The sequence below is a fragment of the Temnothorax nylanderi genome, unplaced genomic scaffold (genome assembly GCF_030848795.1).
Source record: "Temnothorax nylanderi isolate EJ_2023f unplaced genomic scaffold, tnyl_v1.0 TNYL_tig0095_pilon, whole genome shotgun sequence".
In the NCBI taxonomy this organism is placed as follows: Eukaryota; Metazoa; Arthropoda; class Insecta; order Hymenoptera; family Formicidae; genus Temnothorax; species Temnothorax nylanderi.
In genome coordinates, this window is record NW_027249157.1 from 109,545 (window position 1) to 122,108 (window position 12,564).

Genomic DNA, 12,564 nt, shown 5'->3' on the forward strand with positions numbered 1-12,564 from the left:
TCCCGCCAGAGTTGTCGCCCCCATGTGAAAGACGGTCCTATAGGCTCTGGCGGCCCTTAGCGCTATGATGCGTTGCGCGGCCGCCATTTTGCCGTTAAGGTGGACGCTACTGCCCACCTTTTTCCACCAGATCGGTGCTGCGTATAGCAGCACCGATTGGACCGTCGCCACATAGAGGCGACGCACGTGCCCGCTCGCCCCGCCGATGTTTGGCAGAATACGCGCCAAACTGTTGGCCATTATTTTGGCCTTTGGGGCGACGCGGTTCACGTGCTCGCCGAAGCTCCGTTTTTCATCCAGCCATACGCCTAGGTACTTGAATGACGGAGTGATCGGGACTACCGTTCCCTCCACTCGAAGACTGAGACCCTCCGGAGGCGGACCCCACCTCCGGCGGTTATAGAAAACCGTCGCCTGAGTTTTCTGTGGGGCCACCTCCAGTCCCAGCCTCCGTATCGAGCGCACCACGCACTCCGCTGCCACGTTGGCCAGCCCGAAGAACTCCCGTCAGTCCTCCCCGCTGACTCCCAGGAATATATCGTCCGCGTATCCCGAGAGCCAGCATCCCTCGGGGAGGGGGGTCCCGAAGACCCGGTCGTAGCCGATTATCCACAACAGGGGTCCTAACACAGACCCCTGCGGGACACCGCACTCGACCAGTCTAAACCACAAGACCCCGTCCCGGTCCGTGTACACGAGCCCTCTGTCCACGCAATAGTCTCGGATGACCATGATCAGGTAATCGGGGACCCCGAACAAAGCCAGGGCCTCACCGATCACCGGCCAGGGGAGAGAGTTGAAAGCGTTGCACACGTCATACGAGACGCCCAACACAACTCTCCCCCCCTCTATCTCGGCCTCCGTCCGGGCGAGGACGCGCTTGATCGCGTCGATCGTCGATCTCCCGGCACGGAAGCCGAACTGGTCATCCGAGATCCCTCCCTCTGCCCTATTGGACAGATGTTGGACGAGGCGTTCGGCAATCACCCTTTCAAAGATTTTGCCTACCTCGTCCAACAGGCACACGGGCCGGTAGGCTGACGGCAAACCCGGTGGTTTGCCCGCCTTCGGCAGGAGCACCAGGCTGGCTCTCTTCCACTTGGTGGGAAACCGGCCGGCTTTCAAACATTCCGTGAATGTTCTACGCATCTTGCCGGCCAGTTCTCCCGCGGCCAAGGTCCACGCTCTCCCCGGAATACCGTCGGGGCCAGGAGCCTTTCCTCTCCTGACCCTCTTGAGAGCCCTCGACAGCTCCTCCTCGCTGACCCCCCACTCCTCCCTCCATTCCGGTATCGCCGTGGGTGGAAATCGTACCTCTCCCCCATCTTTTCTGGGGAATAGTTTCTCCACCACCTCTTCGACGAAACGGGGAGCCAGCGTTTCCGCTACCGGGGGCGTCCGAGCCTTAAGCTTGTCCAGCACAAACCTGTATGGACGCCCCCACGGATCCTCTTCTACGCTGTCGAGGAGATCTCTCCAGGCGAGCTTCTTGGCCGCAAATATAGCTGTGGAGAGGGCCTGGCGGGCGGTACGCCAAGCCTCTCCAGCTTCCTCCTCCTCGAGAGGGCCGCGCCTTCCCGCGCGGACCCTCTGCCATCTTCTCTTCGCGCGGACGGAGGAGCGCCTTAGCTCGGCTAACTCCTCCGTCCACCAATATGCGCATCTGCGGAGGGGACTCGGGCCGACGCGGGGCATCGCGACGTCGCAGGCCTTCGCCATAAGCCCCGTCAGATCCCCGGCCAGCCTATCTACGTCCACGTCCCCATCCGCAGGCGCTTCCGTCCCGGCGCCCCACATCAGAGCGCCTATCGATGCGTGGAAACGATCGACGTCCATTTTCCTGAGGGCCCATCTCCGCCCTTTCTTGCTGTTTGTCAGGCGGCGGGCGAGCACCTCCCGGGGGGTGGTGCGGACCGTCATCATGATGTACTGATGATCGGAGAGTGTCTCCTGGTCCGCAACCACCCTCCATTCGTGCACTGTGCGGGCGACAGGGGGGGTGGCCCAAGTTAAGTCCACCACCGACTGCCCCCGCCGCCGCACGCACGTGCTCTCTCGGCCCGTATTCAGCAACGTCAGGCCGAAGCCCGCCGCCCAGGCCTCGGTGATCTCGCCCCTCCTGTTGGTCCGCGGGGAACCCCACATTCTTGACTTCGCATTGAAGTCCCCCGCGACCATTGCCCGGCCGCACGAGCTTCCCCGGAAGTAACCCTCGACATCCGTCAAGAGTCGCTCGTACTCGGCCAGGCTCCAACTCGGAGGGGCATATATCCCGATCACCGAGATGGGCCTCCATTCCACGCATACGTAACCTTTTCCGGCTCCTTTAGGGACGCACGGAGAAGACGTAGGCAGTGTCCTCCACGTTATCGCGACCGAGCCCCCACGATCCCCCGCCCAACAGGGGTAATTTCTCGGGACGCGGTAAGGCTCGGCCGCGATCCCCAATCCACACCCGCGCTCCGCCATTGTATGGCAGAACAGTTCCTGCGCTGCGCGGGCGTGGTTGAGGTTTGCCTGAAGGACTGGTAGGGCCATTTACATATACCCCACCATCGAGTCCTCCGTCTCGTCCCTCTTTTCTGTGTCGGTGTCGGCCGGCTCATCTTCCTTGTCCGTCTTCGGCGGAGTTGTCTCCTTCTCTTTCTCCTTGCACATTTTCTCCGTCGATTTAGAGTCCTCCACTTCCCCTATCTCCATACCTTCGTTACTATCGAAGTAGAAGACCCTACCCTCCGTGCTTGGCCCTGTCGGTTCGGGATACGTGCTTGTCCCCGCTATCGGCTCGGGCTCGGGTAGCGTGTTCGTCACCTCCACCTCCATCTCCTCCGTGACGTCCGCCCCCCGTTGAGTCTCTAACGACTTCCCGCCCTGTGACTTTCGGGCCGGTCGCGTCCTCTTCTCTTTCGGAGGAGAAGGCGGATTCACTACTCCAGCCACAATTTTCTCCTCGTGCGTAACCTTAAACCCGCTCACCTTCAGTCTCTCGGTTACCTTCGGCTTCTGCTTGGGTGCTGTTTTAGCTTTCGTCCCTGGCGTGGTCACGGGTCCCTTCACGGTCGCCGAGCCCTTGTCCTTGCCCTTGCCATTTCTGCACCCCTTGCATTGCGGCCCTCCGATTCTGTGGTCGTGAGACAACCCCTTGTTCTCGCAAACCACACAATTTGCGGGCGCATCGCAGCTTTTCGCCTCGTGGCCAGTACCTCCACACCTGTAACAGGCGCCGCTCCTGTCCGCTTCATTGCAGCACGTAGCTCTCGTATGCCCCAGCTCGAGACACCTGAAACATTGGAGCGGACGCTTATCGAGCATAACTACTCTCGCGCTCGTCCACCCCAAACGTAGTTTCCCGTCTCTCACCAGGGCATTTGCCGCCGCTAGCGGGCATTTGGCAACGACTGAACACAGCCCGTTGCCCATTCTCCTTATAGGGCCGACCGTCACGGTCCCCGGGTACGTTCCGCCCCCGACCGCGAGGGCCTCCTTTATCTCTCCTTCCTGTACCGAGTCCTCAAACCCGCTTAGACGGACGTCCGCCGTCAATACCGGGCGACTCACCTTCACTCCCTCCTTGTTAGCCAGGACCTCTGATATTCTTGCCGCGAGGACATCCGCCTTCTGTGCGTGCCCCTGACCCGAGACTTCTAGGCTCAGAGCGCCCGTGGCGGTCCGCCTCACACTCAGGGTCCCGGCTATACCTGCTTCCTCCAGCTTCACCCTGCTCCTCACCATGCCCATGTACTCGCTGTACGTTCCTTCCGGGCACGTAAGGACCACCGCAGCCGTCCTGGGAACCCTCCTTCTCGTCGTCCCCTTCGCTTTTTGAGACGACTGAGGGCCCCATTTCTGCTGCGCCGGCCGGGCTGACTGGGGATTTTCCTTCCCGCCTTTCGCGGGCTCGGGTTTCCCCTCTCTCTTCGGGCCGTCCGTCTTCGTCTTCCCCTTGCCCTTCCTCCCGACCACTTGAGTCCACGTTTCCTCTGTAGACCCATCCCTGGTCGCCGTCTTTCCATCCCCCAGTACCTGGGATCGCAGCGTACTTGCGGCCCCTGTGGGAACCGGGGTGGAAGCAGTGTTCTTCCTTAGTACCTGCGGCTGCTGTTGTTTCACAGCGGCGGCCGATGTGGGAACGGGAACAGGGGCGGTTCTTTGTCCCTGTGTCCGTGGCCGCGCGTTGTTTGCGGTCGCCGTCGCCGTGGTAACGAGCGTCGTCGACTTGTTTGCGGGCCTCTTCCTTTTCCTTGCTTTCCCTTCTGGTTCTTTGCGGCAACTGTCTCTGCCGGTTTGTCCGGCACTTCCGCATTTCCTCCCTTCTTCTCCTGAGACAGGGCCGCTCTGGTCGCCCCCCGAAAAGTTCTATCGAAAACTATTAGGGTCCGAAACAATCCGACCAATATTTCAAAAGTTACAGCTCTTCAAAGTGCCACCCCTAAAATTAAAAAATATTTTTTCCGGAGTTCTGACGGAAGTTCTGGTCGCCCCCCGAAGAGTTCTATCGAAAACTATCAGAGTCCGAAACGATCCGACCAATATTTCAAGAGTTACAGCCCTTCAAAGTGCCACCCCAAAAATTAAAAAATTATTTTACCCGAATTCTGACGGGAGTTCTGGTCGCCCCTCGAAGAGTTCTATCGAAAACTATCAGGGTCCGAAACGATCAGACCAATATTTCAAAAGTTACAGCCCTTCGAAGTGCCACACCTCGAAAATTTTTTAAGTCCCGAGGGGTAATTCTTTTTTTCGGAAAACGGCAGTTCTCGCGGGAGTTCTGGTCGCCCCCCGAAGAGTTCTATCGAAAACTATCAGAGTCCGAAACAATCCGACCAATATTTCAAGAGTTACAGCCCTTCAAAGTGCCACCCCAAAAATTAAAAAATTATTTTACCGGAGTTCTGACGGGAGTTCTGGTCGCCCCCCGAAGAGTTCTATCGAAAACTATCAGGGTCCGAAACGATCAGACCAATATTTCAAAAGTTACAGCCCTTCGAAGTGCCACACCTCGAAAATTTTTTAAGTCCCGAGGGGTAATTCTTTTTTTCGGAAATCGGCAGTTCTCGCGAGAGTTCTGGTCGCCCCCCGAAGAGTTCTATCGAAAACTATCAGGTTCCAAAACGATCCGACTAATATTTCAAAAGTTACAGCCCTTCAAAGTGCCACCCCTAAAATTAAAAGAATTTTTTTCGCGAGTTCTGACGGGAGTTCTGGTCGCCCCGCCGAAGAGTTCTATCGAAAACTATTAGGGTCCGAAGCGATCAGACCAATATTTCAAAAGTTACAGCCCTTCAAAGTGCCACCCCTAAAATTAAAAAGTTATTTTACCGGAGTTCTGGCGGGAGTTCTGGTCGCCCCCCGAAAAGTTCTATCGAAAACTATTGGGGTCCGAAGCGATCCGACCAACATTTCAAAAGTTACAGCCCTTCAAAGTGCCACCCCAAAAATTAAAAAATTATTTTACCGGAGTTCTGACGGGAGTTCTGTCGCCCCCCGAAAAGTTCTATCGAAAACTATCAGGGTCCGAAACGATCCGACCAATATTTCAAAAGTTACAGCCCTTCAAAGTGCCACCCCTAAAATTAAAAAATGTTTTTTCCGGAGTTTTGACGGGAGTTTTGGTCGCCCCCGAAGAGTTCTATCGAAAACTATTAGGGTCCGAAGCGATCCGACCAATATTTCAAAAGTTACAGCCCTTCAAAGTGCCACCCCTAAAATTAAAAAATTATTTTACCGGAGTTCTGACGGGAGTTCTGGTCGCTCCCCGAAGAGTTCTATCGAAAACTATCAGGGTCCGAAACAATCCGACCAATATTTCAAAAGTTACAGCCCTTCAAAGTGCCACCCCTAAAATTAAAAAATTATTTTACCGGAGTTCTGACGGGAGTTCTGGTCGCCCCCCGAAGAGTTCTATCGAAAACTATCAGGGTCCGAAACAATCCGACCAATATTTCAAAAGTTACAGCCCTTCGAAGTGCCACACCTTTTTTTTTTTTTAACGTGGAGAAATGCCGAACGTTTCTGTGAAGCTGAAATTCAAGATCAGTTGACTCAGATAGAGAATATGTTAGATTGTGACGTGACATTAGTCACGTCCCCGGCCCGGATGGTAGCTCGGCCGAGGTGGGCGTCAAGGGTGGTGCCTCCACCCGAGCGGGCGAGGCGTTAGCGTTACCGTTAGGCCAAATTATACCATTTAGTAAGACTTACAAGGGTTATGAGCGAGGGTGCGGAGCAGCTGCCCAGGGATCCTTGTAACGGCATAAGGTCGCACCGCGGGATTATTGCAGGTGGACAGCCGGAAGCTTACCGAGAAAAGACGGCCGACGGTCGGGTCACGCTGGGGCCCATAGCCGGAACAGACGAGCACCTAGCACGGAGAACGCGTAGCCGCACCGACAAATAACGGCCCGGGACACGGAGGAACCGAGAAGGGGGACGCCCCGACGAAGGTCCCCGTCCCGAGATGAAACCTCTACCGGAGTTCCGCCACCGGTCGACAGGCCACGGCCCGTCCAGCCTGGTCGTCGACGGACCGGTCCTCGAGTCGCGGCCTGGACAGCCGGACTCGATGCGGATTTGAAACACCCGCCGATAGGTGGAGGCGGATGCGAGGCACCGGAAGTCGGGCGCGGCGATCGCACGAGGCGCGGCAGTGGTGCAACCCCGGCGCGCAGGCGCGCGGGCCCAGCGTGGTCCCGCCGGACCGGAGAGAATTACTGTCGTGTAAGCCGCCATAGCGAACGGTACCATCCTGCCCTTGCGAGCGTTTTCCGGGATAAGGCTGCCGGCGAAGGAAGGAGGACAATTGTAAGGCCACTGCTCACGCATCGAAAAGTAAGATCGTCGCGATACCGAGGCCCTCCCGCGAGTCGCGTTGTGCCGCGAGAATGTGTTATTAGAGAATCGAGAGGAATACCGCGGGAGGGCCCGACCGAGAAAACGAGAGTTGTGCTGCCCGTCTCGGGGATTCGGATGCGCGGCCGCCGACAGTCAGCGTTTCGTAATTTGTATGGTTTCCGTGTAATTTTCGTGATCCGTCTGATTTCCGTTTGAGGCGTTTAATTGTCGTGTGATTTCCGTGTATCGTTTGGGAGAATTCGGTGGAGTGTCGTGAACGGGGAGATGCGCCTCGCGTAATCGAGCCGTTTCGGACGGGGTGCTCTTCGCACGATCGGTCACCGTATCATCGCGGGGCCGTAGCGTGGCCTCCGCGTGATCGCGTCGCGGCGTGCGGGGCATCGTTGTGTCGTATTGCGGACCTCGCGAGGCTTCGTGCGTGAAGGCCGAGGTCAATCGCGGGGTCAATCCGCCCAGTGAGAAATGATACATCGGATCGACGTCGATTAGATATCGAAATCTCGATATCAATATAAAATCGATCTTCACATCAATTTCGGTATTCAGGTGGTCACAGCTTTGACATTCATCGATATCGAAATCTTTGAAAAATCGATATATTTCGTATGATAACTAGAGCGCTTTTATAACGTTTTTTGCTGTCATAATAGTCTGCAAACGGAGGGATTCCAACCTCTTTGTTTGAAGAATTATTTGATATTTATGAAAAATATAGCAATCGAATCAATGTCGAAACAATGTCGAATCGATGTCAATTTGAACTCTAATGAGGAAATTCACCCGACATAAAAAAAAATTATATTTATTTTGAAATTGTATTACTACTTTTTAACTAAATTTGTTTCTTAAGATGCAACCTATAATTATAAATATTTTCTCGTACTTGAAAAACACACTTACCTTAATGGGATTCGAACTCGGGACCTCTGGATCGTGAGCCAACCGTCTTACGTGGTAGACTACTTCTTAATTTGATGTAAGTGTTATATATAGTCTACATGTGTCATAACCAGCACAAATATATAATTTTTCAAAAATTTTTAAGAAACAAATTCAGTTTAAAAAAAGTAATAAAATTTCAAATCGGATATACGAATATAATTTTTCCTTAATGTCGGGTGAATGTCAGAAACCAGTGCTGGCTCATTACAAATAGGCCTATTGACAGAATAATAGAATAATGACAGTCTTGATGTGTGTATTAACCATACTCACGACATGAAAATGCCTTCTCACATGAAATTGCACTCGAAACATATTCAGAGCGCGTGCTCCGTCTCTAATTAGTGGGAAATAGTAATCGAATCGATGTCGAAACTATGTCAAATTGATGTCAAAAAGTTCAAATCGACATCGATTCGACATCGTTTCAACATCGATTTGATTGCGTACATCATGCATGATTCTTAATTATTCGGCGAAGTTGTCCCAATATATTTTAAGAATATGTTATAATAATATATTTTAAATGTTTATAATATTTTTTAAATAAATTTATAATTAATTAATAATATAATAATAACTCATTATTCTCACTAAAAAAAAGTAACTTATCGTTATACCATAACTCGTTTTTCTCATTGAAAAACGTAATCCCCGGCAACAAATTTTTCATATAACAACATATATATATAAATGTATATAATCCTTTTCTAAAATGGACATTATATGATATATATATATATATATATATATATATAATTTATATAAATTTATATATAAATTATATATAAATATATATAAATATATATATTAGACCGCATACTTGGTTAATGTATAATTTAAAACACAATAATTTTCAGTTTTCTTCGATTCAGGAAACAATTTAGTTCTTTTTATCTCATAAGTCGAATCGATATCGAACCGATATCGAATCGTTGATAATGGACAAACATGAAAAACATTGAAAATCTTGAAAGAAAATATTATATTATATTGCTACATGCTACCAAAACAGATTGTTTGCAAAGTTATCATAACATCGAAATAACCTCGAAATATTTGAAACTATCGATGTTCAACAACCTGCAGAACCGCATCGATGAGATATTGATAGGATCGATATCGAATCGACGTCGATCCGATGTATCGTTTCTCACTGGGCGGGACTCGCGTAATCCGAAGGGATTCGCGGTCATTTTTGGGAGATTATCGGGTCGTGTGTCGTGGCGTTCGTCGTAAGTGTGCGTCGATGCCGCGACCTGCGTAATGTTCATGTATCGTTAGGCGTAAGGTATCGCTCGCGTTAATGTCTCGGTCCGCGTAATGTTAAGATATCGTTTGCGTAAAATGTATCGCTCGCGGGAGCGTATCATCCTCGTGTCAGTGTGTCGTCTCGCGTAAAGTATCGTGTCGCGTTAATATATCATTTTGCGTAGAGTATCGTGTCGTGTTAGAGTATCGTTGTGCGTAAGGTACATCCCGCGTTAATGTATCGTCCCGCGTTAGAATATTGTTCCGCGCTAGAGTTGATTCGCGCTCAGTCATTATTGAGTTGTAACGAGATACTTCGCCGATCTCGCGAAGCGTGGCGGGACGCGCTGTGACCGTCGTCGGTCCTTTGCGGAAGATCATACTCTATCCTGTCTTCTTCTCTTTTCTCGTTAAATATACTCGTTAACCTTGTTATTTAATTTACTTTATTTCTTTGTGTGTCGATTGCGCTGCGCTCCCTCTCCTCCCTTCATCCGAGATCCACCAGCGGTCTCGCTTATGGACTGCACGCCTGAGATACGTTAGGCTTCGCGTGGGATTTAGATTTTAGAGTAACGTGGTGCGCGTAATCGCACCTGGCGCCCATTATCGTATTGGAGAAAATTGTCTGGTCGAGCTACCATCTTGCTATAGAGATTTCAGGAAACTTAAGATTAAGCTGGAGTTAAGTTAAAGCGACGGCGCGCTCCTTTTCGGCCGGCGAGACCGAAGGGACATCGTCGTCGTCGTCGTAAGATGTATTATATGGAGCACGCTGTAACCTCTCCCATGTTTCACCTGCTGTGCCCATTGATGAAAGCAATAACGTTCAGGATAATGACTTAATTGTTGAAGATGTATTAGTACATAATCCACCAAATCATCAAACTGAAGATGCTGAATATAGGGAACACAGCAACAGTGATGAATTAGAAGATGAAGTTAAAATTGATATTGAATATTTGAGAGATCGTCCTGTTCATGACATGGAGACATATTTATTGAACTTCTTAACAGAATGGGGTATTCGAGATGTTTCATTCAAAAAAATGGACAAGCTTTTAGCAGGGCTGCGAGTTATTTTCCCTGGTTTGCCAAAATCATATAAAACAATTCTTCGTACTCCTCGTACTGTGAATATTAAAGAAATTGGTCAAGGCCTAATGTGGTATAAGAGTATCAAGATTAACCTTGATGAAATATTAACTGATAACTATTTGCAAAATAATAATCAAATTGTAGTGGACATTAATATCGATGGTGTCCAATTATATAAGAGTGCAGATGATCAATTTTGGCCAATTTTAGGTTGCCTTAATGGTGACAGATTTCCTTTTATAATTGGTGTATGGTATGGGAATTCAAAGCCCGATGATTTAGAAGGATATTTATCTGATTTTATTAAAGAAGTTAAAAATTTAACTACTAATGGTTATTATTTCTATGGTACAAATATTGCATTCAGCATAGGTATATTATATTTTAGATGTCCCAGCTAGACAATTTGTCAAGGGCATTTACAATCATAATAGTGCATTTAGCATTTTGCTGACGACGACATTAAGCAGTTTGAAGAAGCTTCATGGTAATGACTTTTTTTGTTCTAATTTATATAACTGCAGTATTTACATATTTACACTTTCTGATCATTAATTTATATTTCTGTAGGGCCAGTTGTATCTAATCTTGATAGAGATTTGCTTCGAGATGTGTCAAGTAAACTTGATATAGTACTAATGAACCAACGCCGCATTATAAATAAAATATTTCCTGGTGAAGCTATCGTTGAGAGACCCGAAAATTGTCCCCCCCCTTCCATTGCGAGATGGAAGTCATTTGAAGCATTCAATGAATTTTTGAAGATTAAAATTGCATTTTCTCAGTTTGTAAGTGCAGCTCACTTTTTTGGATATTTACTCATATCTTCCACAATATATCAACTCTTCTTACATAGTTAGCATTTATTTCTTTGTGTGTTTTGAAGGTCAGCTATCTTAATGGACATATTCTTGATGATTCTGATCAGTGGAATGCTGCTACTTGTCTCATGTCCATCATATTGCACAATGAGCTTGCAAGACAAGTTAGCTGGAAAGGAACTAGAGGAGTGAAAATCTCTTTTTATGGAACAAGGATTAAGGAGGCTTTGTTTTGTAAGTGTTTCTATAGTGTGTTTATACTGTCACTTCTATTCATTTCTTTTCCGTTGCTGTTTAGGTGCCATAATGAGCCGTTTTAAAGATCAATCGTTGAAGAATGCTGAAGAATCCATGAAGCGCTGGTTAAATACTTCTGGTCAACGTAAATGAGAGATTAACGTCATCTTTCAGACATTTTGTTTCCAGTTTAATGTTACCGCACATATTTCCACATTTTATTTTGAATTTATTCCTTTTGGTTCTTTAAAGTTATATATGTTTTTCATATTTAAAAAATTATTACTTGACATTATATATTTTCTGTTTTTGCTATGTTTGCTCCAACTAATAGGAGTTTTACAGTTCAATATTGATAAAAGATTATTTTTAGTTACTTCGTTTTATGATTTGTAAACTAGATTACTGTGCAATAACGTTTACAAGTGACCTATATTATCTGTGATCTGTACCTATGTATTGACAATAAATGTATCATAAACAGTCAAATATGACGTTTATTAATTACTGTCTTGATTTCTCTATTATATCAATAATTCTGAATAGTCAAAGGAACGTCAAAATTATGTCATCATGACATAGATATGACGTCAAGAAAACATCAAAAGTTTATGCAATTTGACGTCATTTTGACTAACTAAAATTTGATCATATTTTGATATCATTTTGACATCATTTTGACTTTTCTGTTCTCCATGGGACAGATTCGTATAACACAACGGAAAAATTTTAATAACTGTTTGTTTTAAAGTGAAATAAAAAATATTTTACGTTTATATCTTTAATATTTATTTTATACTTTTCACAATAAACTTTTACATCTTTTATAAATATTTATTTCTATATTTATACATAATCCAAATATGTATAATCTATCTATATATGTGACTCGTATAACATAGATTCATATAATACGGAACGTACCTGTTATACGCGTGCCTACTGTGTATGTTTCCTTTTCCTTATGTATAATTTTTGTTCATATATACAAGAAAATTAATCAAAACAAAAATTTTAAAAAATGTAAAGAATATTTTTTACATTGTTATTTTACAAAAAAATAAAGTTTGAGGAAATGAGAAAAAATTGTCTATATAATTGTCTATATAATTATATATATGTATAAAATGTAATATTTGTACATAAAATATAAATATATGATTATATACGGAATACTGTATAATCTAATCGCAATTTTATAAAAAAAAACAATGTAAAAGTTATTTTCCTAATTATTTTTCAATTATTCTTCTCAACATTTTTTTATAGGTATATGAACAGAGATTATACACATCATCCTTTATGTATAATTATATATGAAAAATTTTTTCCCGGAATGTTATAAAGTTCATTAATACTTATT

The 12,564-nt window shown here is 46.8% G+C and overlaps 1 protein-coding gene across 1 annotated transcript; it reads left to right on the forward strand.

Moving 5' to 3' along the window:
• The first annotated feature begins 8,865 nt into the window (after window positions 1-8,865).
• LOC139775263 (uncharacterized) lies at window positions 8,866-11,354 on the forward strand. The gene is made up of 6 exons (XM_071711108.1): window positions 8,866-9,022; window positions 9,901-10,221; window positions 10,532-10,630; window positions 10,714-10,931; window positions 11,030-11,198; window positions 11,263-11,354. The coding sequence occupies exons 1-6, from the start codon at window positions 8,866-8,868 to the stop codon at window positions 11,352-11,354; spliced, it is 1,056 nt and encodes a 351-aa protein (XP_071567209.1).
• The last annotated feature ends 1,210 nt before the right edge of the window (window positions 11,355-12,564 follow it).